The following is a 14,839-nucleotide window of genomic DNA, read 5'->3' on the forward strand; positions in this document are numbered from 1 at the left end:
ATCATCGATTTAGTCTGTTCTTGAACTCCATATATATAGAATCCTACAGTATGCACTATGGTCTGGCTTCTTTCATGCAGCATAATATCCATTGGATTCACCCATGTTGTTGCATGTACAGTAGTCCCTTTTCTTATTGCTGGGTAACATCCCATTATGAATATACCAGAATTTATCCATTCTGCTGGTGACGAGTACTTCCGTTATGTCCAGGTTGGAACTATTATAAATAAAACTAATGCCTTTTTTTTTCCTCCTTAGAGAATTCTCATTCTTTCTCGCTCTCATATGCGCACAGCCCTCGCACGGGTGCCGCAGGCCAGTCCCCAGTGGGAGGGCTGGCAATTGGTCCCCTCTCACCCCTCTCTTCTGGGCTCTTGTTTTCTGGGGAAGTCAGTTTCGTCACGGGTGGAGGATACGGGTTGGAGGTGGGGAGGGATACCACCCTCCTAAGGCCTGCTCCCTCTCTTCTAGCCTCCTGGCCCCCGGCCGCCAGCGCCCTGAGCCTGCCTGACCCCTCAGAGGGGCTCGCCCGCGGCCCCCCATGAGCGCGCCCGGCTGACCCGCAGGGCGGCCGCGGTGGAGCCCGGGCGCCGCGGGGGCGTTGGGGCCATGGCCTCGCTGGACCTGCCCTACCGCTGCCCCCGCTGCGGGGAGCACAAGCGCTTCCGGAGCCTGTCGTCGCTGCGCGCGCACCTGGAGTACAGCCACACGTACGAGACGCTCTACATCCTCTCCAAGACCAACAGCATCTGCGACGGCGCCGCGGCCGCCGCCGCCGCCGCCGCCGCCGCCGCCTCCGGCTTCCCGCTGGCGCCCGAGCCCGCCGCCCTGCTGGCCGTGCCCGGCGCCCGGCGCGAGGTCTTCGAGAGCACGTCCTTCCAGGGCAAGGAGCAGGCGGCTGGACCGTCTCCCGCAGCGCCGCACCTGCTGCACCACCATCACCACCACGCGCCCCTCGCCCACTTCCCCGGCGACCTGGTGCCCGCCAGCCTGCCCTGCGAGGAGCTGGCTGAGCCGGGCCTGGTGCCCGCCGCCGCCGCGCGATATGCGCTGCGCGAGATCGAGATCCCGCTGGGGGAGCTGTTCGCCCGCAAGTCAGTGGCCTCCTCGGCGTGCTCGACGCCGCCGCCGGGGCCCGGCCCCGGCCCCTGCCCCGGACCGGCCTCCGCCTCGCCCGCGTCCCCTTCGCCCGCCGATGTGGCTTATGAGGAGGGCCTGGCGCGCCTCAAGATCCGCGCTCTGGAGAAGCTGGAGGTGGACCGACGGCTGGAGCGGCTGAGCGAGGAGGTGGAGCAGAAGATCGCGGGCCAGGTGGGCCGGCTGCAGGCCGAGCTGGAGCGCAAGGCAGCCGAGCTGGAGACGGCGCGGCAGGAGAGCGCGCGGCTGGGGCGCGAGAAGGAGGAGCTGGAGGAGCGCGCGTCTGAGCTCTCGCGCCAGGTGGACGTGAGTGTGGAGCTGCTGGCCTCGCTCAAGCAGGACCTGGTGCACAAGGAACAGGAGCTGAGCCGCAAGCAGCAGTGAGTGCCCTGCAGGGCCCTGGGGTGTGTGTGTCTGCGAATGTTCCTGAGTAGTTGACTACGTGTGTCACTGTGCCGCCGCCACCATGTGAGTGTGGCTGTTTGTGGCCAAAGTATATGGGATCTGTGGCCACTGGCATGTAATGGTGGTGCGTGTGGGGCCAAGAGTGTCATGAAGGTGTGTGTTTAGGACTCTGAGTCTAGGGCTGTATGACCGTGTGCCTGTCTGAAGACGGTTTCTCCTCCGCCCTCCTAGCCAAGGCCAGCTTCTGCATTACGGCACCAGATCCTCCACCCTTTGCTTTCTCAAAGACATGGCTCAATTCTCCCCTCTCCTTGGTCCTCACCAGGTTTCCCCATCTACTGTATCATTTCTAAAAACATATCGACAGACTGTCCTTTCCCATCTGCCTTAGCCCCAAGTCACCCTTAAGCTACTGCCCTTTCTCTCCTCTTTATAGAAAAAATCCTAGAAAATATTGTTTATAATGCTGGTCTCCAATTTCTTTCCCCCACTTTCTCTCTTGAACCCGCTCTGGTCAGGTGTCCATCTCCATCTCTATCCTCCATGCCATCAATGGCCATATTCATGTTGCCACGGCCAGCTCATCATCTTAGGTCACCCATTAGCAGCATTTAACACAGCTGCTCCTTGAAACACCTATCTTGGCTCCCACTCTCCTGGGATTTCCTTCTTTTTTTTTCTTTCTTTTTTGTTTTTTTTGTTGTTGTTGTTGACTTCTTCTCAGTCTTCTTTGCTGGCTTCTCCTCATTCCTCTGGTCTTTGAGTGCAGAGTTACGGATTGTATAGATGTTATTTATCTGTCCCCATTGTGACATAAGGTCCATGAGGGCAGGAATTTTTCTCTGCTTTGTTCACCGCCGTAGCCCCAACACCTAGAACGGTGCCTGGTGCCCGCAGGTGCTCAATAAATGTTAAATGGATGCATGAACCACTGAGAATGCATTTGAGAGTAAATATTCACGTGACTCTTAAGTATGTTGTGTATACCTGCAACTCTTGGAGGCTGGTGCAACTGTAAGTGTGCTTCTGCACCAGAGAATGTTTCTGAAAGTGTGTGTGCGTGTGTGTGTGTGTGTGTGTGTGTGTGTTTCAATGTGTTGACTGTGCCAGTGAATGCACTTGATATGAGTACATGTCCATGAGTGTGTGGGGCTGGGTTCTGGGCTATGTGGACTGTAAGTGTGTGCCTGTGAGTGTTTCTAGGGCGAGAGGGTGGCTGTGTGTGACTGAGTATGCCTATGAGTATTTCTGTGGGGAGCAGGCAGGGGTGTCTGCTTGTGTGTTTGCAGCTGGGCTGGTGGGGGCTGAGTGATCAGATACGCGCATTTCTGTGTGTGCCGTGGTGTGGGCAGTGTTCCTGGGAGTGTTCTATGTATACCCATGTGACCATGAGCAGACCCTGTGCCCATGTCTCTCCCTGCCAGTCAGGGTCTCCTCCAGAGGGTGGGTGGGCAGCCAGGCCGAGGCCCCGGGGGTAAGAGACTGCTCCGGGCCCAGGGAGGTGGTGCAGATCGACCAGTTCCTGAAGGAGACGGCGGCGCGGGAGGCCAGCGCCAAGCTGCGGCTGCAGCAGTTCATCGAGGAGCTCCTGGAGCGGGCGGACCGCGCCGAGCGGCAGCTGCAGGTCATCAGCAGCAGCTGCGGCAGCACGCCCAGCGCCAGCCTGGGCCGCGGAGGGGGGGCAGGTGCCGTGGGGCCCGGGGCCCGGGGCGGCCCAGGCAGAACGGTGAGTGTCCACCTGCCTGCCGTCCTCCACCTGCACGCCTGAGCCCTGCAACCCCGCCTCACACGCGGCCTGATGCCCCCCCTGTAATGCTCCAGGCTCCCCTTTCTTGGCTCTTCCCCATGAGCAGACCCCAGGCCTGAAGCAGGGGTCCAGGGACAGGGGAGCCCCTTTCACGGCACAAGTGCCAGCCCGGAGGCTGGAGGGAGATAGGACCCAGCAACCCCTGTCCTCACTTCTGCCACTCCCTGCAAATGAGCCCCGGAGCCACATGAGAGCCTGGGGTGCTTGGTGGGTGGGGGGAAGGGGCTGGTGATCCTGTCTCTCTGGGCCGGCTGTCTGTCCACTTGTCCATCTTTCCCAACTTGTTTCCTTCTCTCTCCTCTCCCTGCTCTCTTCTCTCCATCTTTTGCCCTGTTTCTCCTGCTCCTTCTCATCTTCTGGCCTCCTCTACCCCCTGCTTTTCCGGCCCACTCTGGGGGCCCACAGCGAGAACACCACGCAGGCCCAGCCATGCCCAGCACATATGCGGTGTCACGGCATGGCTCCTCTCCCAGCACCGGGTAAGCCTCGGGACCAGTCCGCCCCACACAGCCCACCCTCCCCCTGGAAAGAGCCACTGGCCGGCTGGATGGCTTGGCTTCTCCTCCTCCTACTATCCTTCCTGGGGCACGTCTGTCTGCTTTACCACACTCAGAGGGGATTCTTGGAAAGCAGGGTGGGGGAGTTGCCCTTGGCCAGTGGTACGGGTGGTACGGGGAGTTCGGGCTGGCCTGGTGCCCCTTGCTCCTCACCATCTGGTCCACCCCACCTCAGGGCCTCCAGCCGCATCCCAGCTGCATCCCAGAGCTCGGGCTGCTATGACAGTGACAGTCTGGAGCTGCCCCGGCCAGAAGAGGGGGCCCCTGAGGACAGTGGCCCCGGGGGTTTGGGCACAAGGGTCCAGGCTGCTAATGGTGGCTCAGAGCGAGCCCAGCCCCCTCGCAGCTCAGGCCTGAGGCGCCAGGCCATCCAGAATTGGCAGCGCAGACCTCGCCGACACAGCACCGAGGGGGAAGAGGGTGACGTCTCGGACGTGGGCTCCCGGACCACGGAGTCAGAGGCCGAAGGCCCCTCAGAAGTCCCCCGCCCTGGGCCTTCTGCAGCTGGGCCATTGAGCAGCTGCAGGCTCTCAGGTGAGTCCTGGGTGGGGGGACTGAGAAGCCAGTCTGTCTATGGTGCTGGGCCCTCTCATGGGACACAGGGCTGAGGCAGTAAATCTCCTGGGCTCCCACACCTCCTGTCCACTTGCCCCAGACTTCCCACAAACTCCCTCCTACACAGGGCCCTGCGAGCTGCTGTGACAGGGCAGTGCTGTCGCACAGGGACACTCAGATTGGATATTGCACAAAGATGCCACAGCTAAGGCAGCCCATTCACATGACATTTATGGGAAGGGAGTTGAGTGTTCAGACAGAAGCCCAGGGCCAGTGGGGAAGGCCCCCTCCATATACACACAGGGCCATGTGCATATGTGGGTGGGTCAGGGTCAGGGTCAGGGTCAGGAGGCTAGAGACTTCAGGTCCTGGTATGTGGCTGTGCCCTGGGGACTGCTCTGGGCAGCCTCTCACCTGCCTTCCGTTCATAGAGGCATGGTTTCTATCCATCTGTACCCTAGCCTTCCAAACCCCGTCCTTCTTCAATCTTGACCCAGTTAGTTGCCTCATCTAGGGTGACTTTGGACTATGTGCTGATATATAATCTTAAAAAGAAAGTTCACTTAAGGAAGGGCCACGTTTTCCTAACCTGCGAAATTAGGGATAGAAATGACACAGGGGAGGGAGAAGCAGAGACCTTATGTCCCTCCTCCCAAGTTGCTGGTCCCCCAGCATGGGTCTCTCATGCCCCTTCCTCTGCAGTTCCTACCCTCCCACCTGCATCCCCATCCTGGCCTTTGACCCTCCACATTCACCTTTGACCCTCTGGTATTGTATAGCCCGACCCGAGGGCGGCAGTGGGCGGGGTCGGCGAGCTGAGAGGGGCAGCCCCTCACGCTCCAATGAGGTCATCAGCCCGGAGATCCTCAAGATGCGAGCCGCCCTGTTCTGCATCTTCACCTACCTGGACACACGCACACTGCTGCATGCCGCCGAGGTCTGCCGGGACTGGCGCTTCGTGGCCCGCCACCCTGCCGTCTGGACACGGGTGCTGCTGGAGAATGCCCGGGTCTGTTCCAAGGTGCCTGTCCCTGCCGGCCGCGCCTGCCCTCGGAGTCACCCTTGCTGTGAACCTGCCTTTTCCTGGCAGATTCTTATCCCCACAAAGTCTGGTCCTTGCAACCCTTATAACACCCCAGCTCCAGCCTGAGTCCCCAAAATGATCTCATGGGGACTTCTATCCTGGGGTTGGTCCACCTCCAGCCAACTAAACTCAGACCTCCTCATCCCCAGGTAACCCCCCTCTCTCTGCAGTTCCTGGCAATGCTGGCTCAGTGGTGCACCCAGGCCCACTCGCTGACCCTGCAGAACCTGAAGCCCCGACAGCGGGGCAAGAAGGAGAGCAAAGAGGAGTATGCCCGGAGTACCCGGTGAGGCTGTGGTGGGTGAGTGGGGGGGCGCTCCTGGGTCCCAGACCCAGGACTACGTGAGGATGCTTCCCAGACGAGGAGGTGGCCACGAGCAGCTCCCTGACCTCTTGGCCATCCCCAGGGGCTGCCTGGAAGCAGGGCTGGAGTCTCTGCTGAAGGCGGCAGGGGGGAATCTGCTGATCCTGCGCATCTCCCACTGTCCCAACATCCTCACCGACCGTTCGCTCTGGCTGGCCAGCTGCTACTGCCGCGCGCTGCAGGCCGTCACCTACAGGTGAGTCCACACCACCGGAAGCAAGGCCTCGGGCCCAAGGGATCCCTGGGCTCTGCATACCCTCCCCCCAGGGCTCTCGGGCAAAGGGACCCAAGAGCTCTGTGGCCCAGGGGAAGGGTGCAGAGGCCACCACAATGGCCAGCTTTATCTTTTCAACAGAAGTGCCACAGACCCGGTGGGCCATGAGGTCATTTGGGCCCTGGGCGCAGGCTGCAGAGAGATTGTCTCCCTCCAGGTGGCACCACTTCACCCCTGGTGAGCCCTGGCAGGGGTGGGGAGGGGCAGAGTTGGGCCTGGTGTGGGGCTGAGGACTGAGCAGATCTGGGCCCTTTCCATGAGCTGTTTGGGGTGACAGGTTCATCAGTCTGTGTCTTTAGGCGACAGGAGCAGGGCTTCTGAATCAGACTTCAGGATCACGTCCTGGCTTGCTAGCAGTGTGACTTTGGGAAACCCAGTCGTGCCTTAGTTCCTCACCTGTGAAGTGAAGGTGATGTTAGGGTCTGTCGTATTAGGACTGTCACTGGCTCTAGTGAGATGTGTGCATAAAGGCTGCAGAGCCCACGTGAGTGTTCATAAACGCTGGCTGAAGTAGCCAGGTTTGTTCGGCACGTGAAAGGCAGTTCAGGGAGGTCAGTGTATAATACACAACCGAGTGGCTTTCAGAGAATCCAGGGTGTGAGATCATCCATTGCTGTACTTGGAGTTCCTCACACATACCAGGCTTTTGCACTCCCTGTGCCTGCCACCCAAGCCCCCCGTGGATATGACACCTCCTCCCAGGTCACCCAGTGTCCCTTCACTAACACTCTGGTAGAATTTGTCCCTGCTCCCCTGCTTCCATTCCGGTGGCACCTTGTCCTGGCCCCTCCGTTTTACAATGAGTTCTCATATATTTCAGTCTGCACTAGACTCACGTTTCTCAGGGCAGAGGCTGTGAATGTCCGTTTCTGTATCCCCGATACCGAGCGCATGGCAGACACCCAGGAGACGTCTGCTGCCTGGGCGACTGTTGAGTGATGAAGTGTTCAGGGAAACAGCAAGTTTGGTGTGAAGTGGTGGGCAGGACCCAGAGGACAATGAGTGTGGAGAAGGATGGACCAAGTTCGGAAAGCCTTGTCTAAGGGATTGACATTTTTGCATTTTATCTAGGAAGCACTGGGAAGCCATTGGGGGATTTTAGGTCTTAAAAAACAGAATTCTATCAGACTGATAATGTTCTGCCCCCTTCTTCCCAGAACTGTCCACCTCTTGGGGGCAGAGATGATGTCTGTATTGTCGCCACTGTGTCCTCAAGGCTGAGCTCGGTTGTTCTTGGCCGTAGTGGACACTTGAGAAGCATTTGTTGAATGACTAAGTGAGAGGCTGTGGGACTGAGTGGCTCGCTGTCAGCAGTGTGGAGGATGGCAGGGCAGGGAGGCTAATATGACCAGATGAATATCAATGGTGGTCTGAACTGTGGGTTGAAGAGTTATTCAGGAATCAGAATCTGCAGGTCTTGGTGGGAGGTGAGGGAAGAGGAGGCATGGAGGATCCCAAGTTTCTGGCTTGAATGGTTTGGTGGTTGGTGGGGCCTGGCCTTGGATGGCAGGACCTGAAAGAGGAGCAGGTGTGGGTATCGGGCAGCCAGAGGCTTCCCTGACCCCCTCCCTCCACCTCTCTCCAGCCAGCAGCCCACGCGCTTCAGTAACCGCTGCCTACAGATGATTGGTCGCTGTTGGCCCCACCTCCGGGCCCTGGGGGTTGGCGGTGCCGGCTGTGGGGTGCAGGGCCTGGCATCACTCGGTGAGTCTTTCCTCGGGACTGGGTAGGGGCTGCTGGGAAGCAGGCATGGGTGCAACACTGAAATCCCAGGGGGGCTCGGGGCTGCAGCCTCGGGGGTGGCAGGAGCACCACAGCACCGGGCAGGGGTGACCTGGGGTGCTTGTCAGCAGGACCCCTCCCCCTTCTGTCTTCCTAGCGAGAAACTGCATGCGGCTGCAGGTCCTGGAGCTGGACCACGTGTCGGAGATCACCCAGGAGGTGGCGGCTGAGGTCTGCCGGGAAGGCCTGAAGGGACTGGAGATGTTGGTGCTCACGGCCACCCCCGTCACCCCCAAGGCCCTGCTGCATTTCAACAGTGAGTGATGGGGATGCAGGGTAGGGTAGGCCCGTCTTCTCTTATCATGCTTGTCAGCAAGTAGCATAACTGACTCCCTGTCGCTCCTGGTCAGCAGACACCAGTACTGGAGTCAGACTGACCAGGGTTCTAGTCCTGGCTTTACTACCAGTGCCTTCCGAGGCCAGTGTGGCATTCAAACCCTTGCCAGCATCTGATCCAAATGGTTCAGTTCAACAGTCATTGCCTTGTGCTTGGTCCACGATGGAGACGTGAGCTCCGCAGCACCGTCTACCATCCACCCCGACGTGAGCCTCCAGCCAGGGGTGCGGCAGGAGAACAGTCGGGTTCCAGAGTTGGACTGGCCTAGGTCTCAATTCTGGCTCCACTGCTTCTTAGCTGTGTGACTTTGAGCAAGTCACTATCCTCCTCTTGAATCCTGGATCTCCATCTTCTAAGCTGACTTTCTAGAATGGGTGGGAGGATTAAATGAGATAATGTGTATGCGCCCCCCGCCCCCCATGACAGTTCTCAGGGTGAAGACTTCAGCATCGTCCTCTGGCCCCGGCCTCCCCCCAGCCCCCTATTCCCCTCCCGGTCATTCTTCCACCTTCACTAAGGACACAGGTGCGCAGCTTGTGCTGCACACGCCTGAGTGAGACCATCATCCAGGGCCATTTGGTCCCCGGCAGAGCCCCATGTCCAGCACTAGAGGTTCCTTGACCTTTTTGTTGTTCCCAGGCTCCTCTTCTTCCTGCTCCTTTCAGCCTCCCCGCCCTGCCCAGGACTGACCACCGGAACTAACTGCTTAGCCTCCAAAATCCTAACCTCTAGAATCCTCTTGGCCTCTTGACCTTCTTGATCCTTATCCCCCAACGTCATGGCAACGTCCAGTCCCTTAAGCCCTCTGCTGCCAACTTATTTGCTCCCTTCCTCCCCTCATCCACGTTCCAGCTGAGACCGATCAGCCTCACCTCAGCCCCTCGGTCCTTGTGGTTCGTTTCCAAATGCCCAGGCCATAATACAGCTGTCCCCTCTGCCAGGGAAGTTGCTAGAGCCTGTGTACAGCTGGCTGTTGTCCACTTGTCCTGCCAGAGTCCACCGCAGCCCGTGCTCTTTGGCCTCACCCTCCACCTTCTCCCCTTGCCCAGCTGAGCCTGGGTCTACTCCCGGTGCCTGGCACGTGACCGTCTCTCAGAGGTTCTGATTGTGTTAACTAGCCTAGAGGAGAGGAGACAGCCCCACTGTCCCAGGCAAGCCCAGGCCAGACGTGGTCCCCACCTTACCTACCTTTTCTCAGGCATTTGCCGGAACCTCAAGTCCATTGTGGTCCAGATCGGGATTGCTGACTATTTCAAAGAGCCCAGCAGTCCTGAGGCCCAGAAGCTGTTTGAGGACATGGTGACAAAACTCCAGGTGAGCAGTTGGCTCTGAGGCCACCCAGGACCCCAGGTGACATCTGTAGGCTAGGGCTGGAGACCTGGGTGTTTGAAGGGAGGGCCCCCCCTGTCTGGCCCTGAGGGGAACTAACGCAGGTTTGGTCTGCAGGCCCTGCGACGGAGGCCCGGCTTCTCTAAGATCCTGCACATCAAGGTGGAAGGTGGCTGCTAACCCGAGTTGGGGGCTGCAGGGCCCCTGCCAGCCCCACACCAGGGCACCCTCTTTGGACCTCCAGAGGGCCCCTGATTTGGATTAGACCTTTGGAGGCCTAGTGTTATCCCTGGCTTCCAGGGAGGCGTTGCCAGTCTTTTGTCCTTCTGCTGGGACTGTGGAGCAACAGGCCTGACCCTGAGCACTGCCTCTCCGGGGCAGGGGTTCGGACAGAAGCTGGCCCCGACTCCCACCCCACCCCTAGTTGGAGCAGCCCTCTGGGCACAGGCAGCGAAGAGCTGAGTCACCACCAGCACTTGGTGTCACTGCCCTGAGGGTCTGCAATAACCGCCAGTGGCTCCTCGGCTGCTCGGGCTCCTGGGGCAGGCCTCCCCTTTCCGAGGCCCAGCCTCCGGGTCAGGAGCCTCTGCTAGGCGCCCAGCCAGAGCGGGCTCCACAAGGCAGCTCAGACTTGGCAAGGAGGGCTCTTCTCTTCGCCCTGCCCTGTCCCAGCCCTGCGTGGGGCACCGCCTTCCGCCGGGGCTCTGGGTCCACACGCTCCAGGGAAAACACAGACAGGCCTAGGGATCTGGGAATGTGGTTGGCCGAAGGTGGGAGGTGAAGGTGCAGGCAGGTAGTGGGAGGCGGGCTTGGAAGGGCAAAACATTCAGGGTATCGAGACCACCCCTCCCAAGGGGAGACATTGCCAGGTAGAGAAAACTGAAGAGTTTTTATTGCTGTAGAAAAGACAAGACCCCTGGCGGTCACCACTACCCCACGACACACCAGAACTAAATTCAGAGCTAAAAGGTGCATGTTTCTATACCTTCCACCAACCCTGAGCCTCTGGAGGGGTGAGGTCCTAGCTCTGGGAAACGCTGTCAGCAGTGAGACGCAGTTCCTGCTTCTAATCCAGGTGCTCGCTTAGGAGTCTGATGGCCTTTGGGTCCCTAAGGCGATGTGGGAGGGAGTCAGTGGGCTGCCCTGTGTGCTGGGGCCTGGAGGAGGCCAGGAGGAGGGTGGTTTGTTTTGCTTCTTTGTCTGGCTAGCTTGCTTGAAAATGTGGCCTTGGTAGGGAGCCAGACCCATGCGGCTGAGAACGAGGAGGAGCCTCCACATTGGACTTGCCCCCCTCCTCAGTCTCTGCTGGCCCCACGGGCTGAGGGCTGTGTTGTGGGGGTCTTCTGCCGGGGGCAGTGCTGGCACCTGAGTCAGAATCACTGGCTTAGAGTCCAACCTTGCATGGTTCCCCAAGGACCAGGTCCTGGCACTATGGCTCTAAAGACTCAGGGCTCCCCAGTTCCTCCTCTTAGGACTCCCACAGCGGCACACAGGCTGTGAATCCTGCCAACGTTCATTTGGAAAGTTCTTTCAAACACGAATCTAGATCCATCTTAGGGTTTCCTTCTCTCCAGTTACAGTCCTAATCATTAGGCCACTAGTCCTGGCTTACGGCTGGGCCCCACTAGTTTCTCAGTCCTTTCCAGGGATGCAGCTTTCTGCCGCACCTTGGCACAGACATCAAGGTCCACCCTGGTTACCCTGTGACGAGGCCTCCAGAGCTGGGCGGGCACAGGCCCAGCAGTGCACTCAGCTTCCCCGGCTCCCCACCCAGCTGAGCCCTGGCGCTTCCCACTGTTGATGACTTTTCCTCCTGTGGCTTATTCTGGCCCTGCCCTTTGAAGACCCCAGATATCAAGGGTGTCATGTTGGCAACTCCCTGTCCAGCCCTGCATGGAGCCTTGGCTGTGTGGCATCGCCACCCCAAGAGCAGCTGCTTCCATTGGCTCCTACCTTTCCAGCCCTGTCCCCAGGAGTCACGAAGGAGAAGCACGACTCTCCTGTGCTCCGGGGCCTGGAAGGGAGGTGGAAGTCCATTCGGCCTGGCTGCCCTGGGTGTGTCTGTCTTGCTTTGCCAGCTGCACCCTCCACAGCCCCTGCTCCCTGCGACCCCAGGACCAGAGGGGCTGCCCTCCCTGTCTCCTGGACAAAGCACAAGGGGAGGCTTGCTTGGCCTGAGCCTGTCCTACTAAGGGACTTTTTTTCTGCCCCAGGAAGCCTCCATCCCTGAAGACAAGGCTTTGGGCATTTTCTCCCCGGGAAGGTGCCCACTGGAACTGGGTCAGTTCTGGGAAAGCTCAGGGTGCACAGGCAGCGAGCTCAAGTGGGAGAAGGGTGGTGCTGAAAGGTCTGACCTTTGTCCCAGGCTTCTTCTTGTTCGTTCACCGTGCAGTGGTGCTGAGCACCACCCCACGGGAGGCAGCGGTGAGCAAGACTCCCCTCTCCTCTGACTGGAGGTTTGCCTCTCACGAGTTTGGCTGTTTCCAGGGAACCCACCTGTATTTTCCAGCTGAGTGTGGGAGGGCCGTGTGGGCGGGCACGTCGCACAGGCCCAAGCCCCTGCCAGTGGCAGTGATGGGTCACAGTGTGTCCTACTGCGCACCTGGGGCTGACAGACTTGTGCGCCCTGGCCTTCATGTCTGTCCTGCAAACTGGCAGGTTTGCAGGCTCCCCCTAGCCCCCCACCAGCTCGATAGTATTTTTGCCTCTCCTCAGGGGCATAAGCCCTGCTGCTGAGTGAGGAGCTTTTGTTTGCTTGGATGCTCCATGGGTCACTTCTTTGGCAACCATACAGCAAGGGCTAAGGATGGGAACAGGGACAGAGGGCCTGGCCACCCCACAAGGCACCTCATTCTTCACTTGCCCAAGGAGAGCCCTCCTCCACATCTCACACCTGATGAGCTGCAGAGAGGAGTATCAGAGAGCAAACCAAAGTGGGCCCTGCTCTGGGGTCCCAGCGTGTGGAGAGGTCCCACGGCTGGTGGCCACTTGCTGTCCCTACCACCTCTCCCTGCCATACGGCCCAGCCCAGTCCTGGGAAACTTGGCAGATTTGGCTTGAGTGTGTCACCATGCTTTATTCAGGCTGCCTCCCCACAGCCCTGACAGACAACAAAGGAGATGCTGTATCTGGGTCTCTAAAGGAAAGGGAGTGGGCTGCCCAGAACCATGGCTTTCACTGGCCACCCCAGGACCCAGGCAGCATGCTTTCCTAGTCCCATGAAAGTGGAGTTTGAGCCAGCCCCTTAAGAACTGCTGGGGGAGAAAAGAAAAAAAAAGAAAAAAACAAGCCGCCTCCTTCCCAAGGCCTGCTGCTCTGAGGTTTGACTGTGTCCCTTGCCTTTGGGTCCTGCCTGTCCCCAGGTCCTGATCTCTGGTCCTCTGGGCTGCAGGTGGGGAGCTGCCCAGGCCCCAGTCCCTCTTAGGCGCTAAGTTGAAGACCTTTCCAGAGTGATTATTGGTGCCAAAGATCCAGTTCCTGGTGGACTTTGGGTGAAGACAGGAGACAGGAGAGTGGGTGCAGGGCCCAAGTGCCCAGAGGAGTTAACTCATACCAGTGGGATCTGTCCCAGCCTGTTGGTCCCTGATGAGTCTAACTTCCCTTCCCCAGGGGCCCGGCACTTCTCTCTTTACCCCTGGTGGCCATGCTTTCTCACCCAGCCTTGTCCCAGGCCCGCTTATCTGTATATATTGCTGTGTATTGTGTGTATGTATTTATTCCCAGACAAGTGTGTTCATCTACAGCCTTGCCTGAGGATAAGGTTTAGGATTGAGTGAAGATCAGAATACCAGGGCCAACTAAAGCAACCAGCTCCTAGGCCTACCCCAACCCCTTGGGACCCTGGCCAGTCCCAAGACTGCCCTGACAATCAGGCAGGCTTCCCCGCCACGAGTCCAAGCCTCACCTGCCACCGCTGGCATGGCCCCAGGCTTGGCCCTGCCCTGCCAGAGGTCTTGTATTCAGGGGCAGGCTTGCTGCGTGGCTGGCACCAGTAGGCCCGGCTCTTCTAGTGAGGCCTACTGGCAGGGACCTCCAACTGGCCCCCAGGCCCTGCCTTCCCCGCACAGCCAGGCTGCAATGGGCCTGAGCTGTGACTGGGTCTTCCCTCACCCCAAGCACATCAGGCAGAGGGGTGGAGAGCATTTCTTGGTTTTGTTTCTGAAGTGGTGCCTGTACCTCCAGCCCCCAGGGGGCCTTCCCTGGCCCCACTTTTCGGCCCCACCCAGGCATCACCATCCCAGCACTTTGCTCCACATCACCCATAGATGCCCTTTGCCGAATGTACTCGAGTGTATGTATTTAAAGACTCACATGGGCATCAGAATTTGTGGCTTTGTATCCAATAAAAGATGGTGAAACTGGAACAGTATCTGCCTCAGGGAAGTAAATGGTAGGTGGCCACATTTGCCAGTCTGTCCCCAAACCTTTCTGAGGCTGAATGCACTGAGGTAGGAAGGAGGTGGATGAACTGAGTGGCATCAGTGAGGTGAAGTGAAGCATCAGGATGACCTGTCTCAGGACAGCAGACATCGCTGGAGGAAGGCCACGAAGGCTTCTGCCCCTGCCACAGCTTTCGGTGTCTGCAGGTGGACAGAAAGACTTGAGGTGTCATTTCTGACTCTCAGCCAGAAGCCGCCATCCTCAAGGGCAACCCAGCACAAGTACAGCAGGAACAGCAGACACCACCCATCCCCTCACTGGCGTGGTCACCCTAGGAGGCTCTGGCCAGCCAGTCAGGCTTTGGCTTGATGGAGACCAAGTTGTCTATCACGGGCTGGTTCAATGTGCCCATTTTACAAAATGGGGTTTCCCCACTGATTCAATTACTCAGGTCTATTTAAAAATCAGAAAAAACAGGTGTTGAGGCTTAAACTGTGTGTGGCTCTAGCATCGAACTAGTAGATGAACACTTACCCCTGCAACTCAGTCAGCTACTGTCATCGGCATACAGAACAGCTGAAAGAACTTAGTTCAGGACCATCAAGTTAGGAGGAATGCCAAACTCCAAAGTCTGGACCTGCCACCACCTCATTCTGCTTTTGAGTCCATCTAACCATGAGTGGTTCGACTCAAAGGTTTTTTTTAAAAAATCCTTTTCCAGATTCAGCAGCAGAAGCTTCAGTGGCTCAAGGTACATAATTCTTTACTTCTGGGTTCAACAACTATTAATTACAGCTAGCTGCAGGCCAACTCTCAGGACTAGCA

The 14,839-nt window shown here is 58.4% G+C and overlaps 2 protein-coding genes across 2 annotated transcripts in view; one reads left to right on the forward strand and one right to left on the reverse strand.

Annotated features, from left to right (window-relative positions):
- Window positions 1-14,839, reverse strand: part of LOC102538218 (retinol dehydrogenase 12-like) — a 305,649-nt gene that overhangs the window by 231,725 nt on the left and 59,085 nt on the right. The window lies entirely within an intron of this gene.
- Window positions 594-9,865, forward strand: FBXO41 (F-box protein 41). The gene is made up of 12 exons (XM_072938319.1): window positions 594-1,520; window positions 3,043-3,271; window positions 3,758-3,831; window positions 4,085-4,443; window positions 5,244-5,485; window positions 5,719-5,834; window positions 5,956-6,108; window positions 6,268-6,363; window positions 7,772-7,890; window positions 8,066-8,224; window positions 9,504-9,619; window positions 9,752-9,865. Exons 1-12 carry the CDS (start codon window positions 613-615, stop codon window positions 9,812-9,814), a joined length of 2,634 nt encoding a protein of 877 aa, XP_072794420.1. The 5' UTR covers window positions 594-612; the 3' UTR covers window positions 9,815-9,865.

The sequence above is a fragment of the Vicugna pacos genome, chromosome 15 (assembly GCF_048564905.1).
Source record: "Vicugna pacos chromosome 15, VicPac4, whole genome shotgun sequence".
In the NCBI taxonomy this organism is placed as follows: domain Eukaryota; kingdom Metazoa; phylum Chordata; class Mammalia; order Artiodactyla; family Camelidae; genus Vicugna; species Vicugna pacos.

Bases quoted from the DNA above. Each gene is read 5' to 3' on its own strand.
- FBXO41 (XM_072938319.1), top strand. From the start codon at position 613: ATGGCCTCGCTGGACCTGCCCTACCGCTGCCCCCGCTGCGGGGAGCAC. The intron at 3,272-3,757 runs GTGAGTGTCCAC...GGGGGCCCACAG, and splicing joins GGGGCGGCCCAGGCAGAACG to CGAGAACACCACGCAGGCCC. The intron at 6,109-6,267 runs GTGAGTCCACAC...TCTTTTCAACAG, and splicing joins CTGCAGGCCGTCACCTACAG to AAGTGCCACAGACCCGGTGG.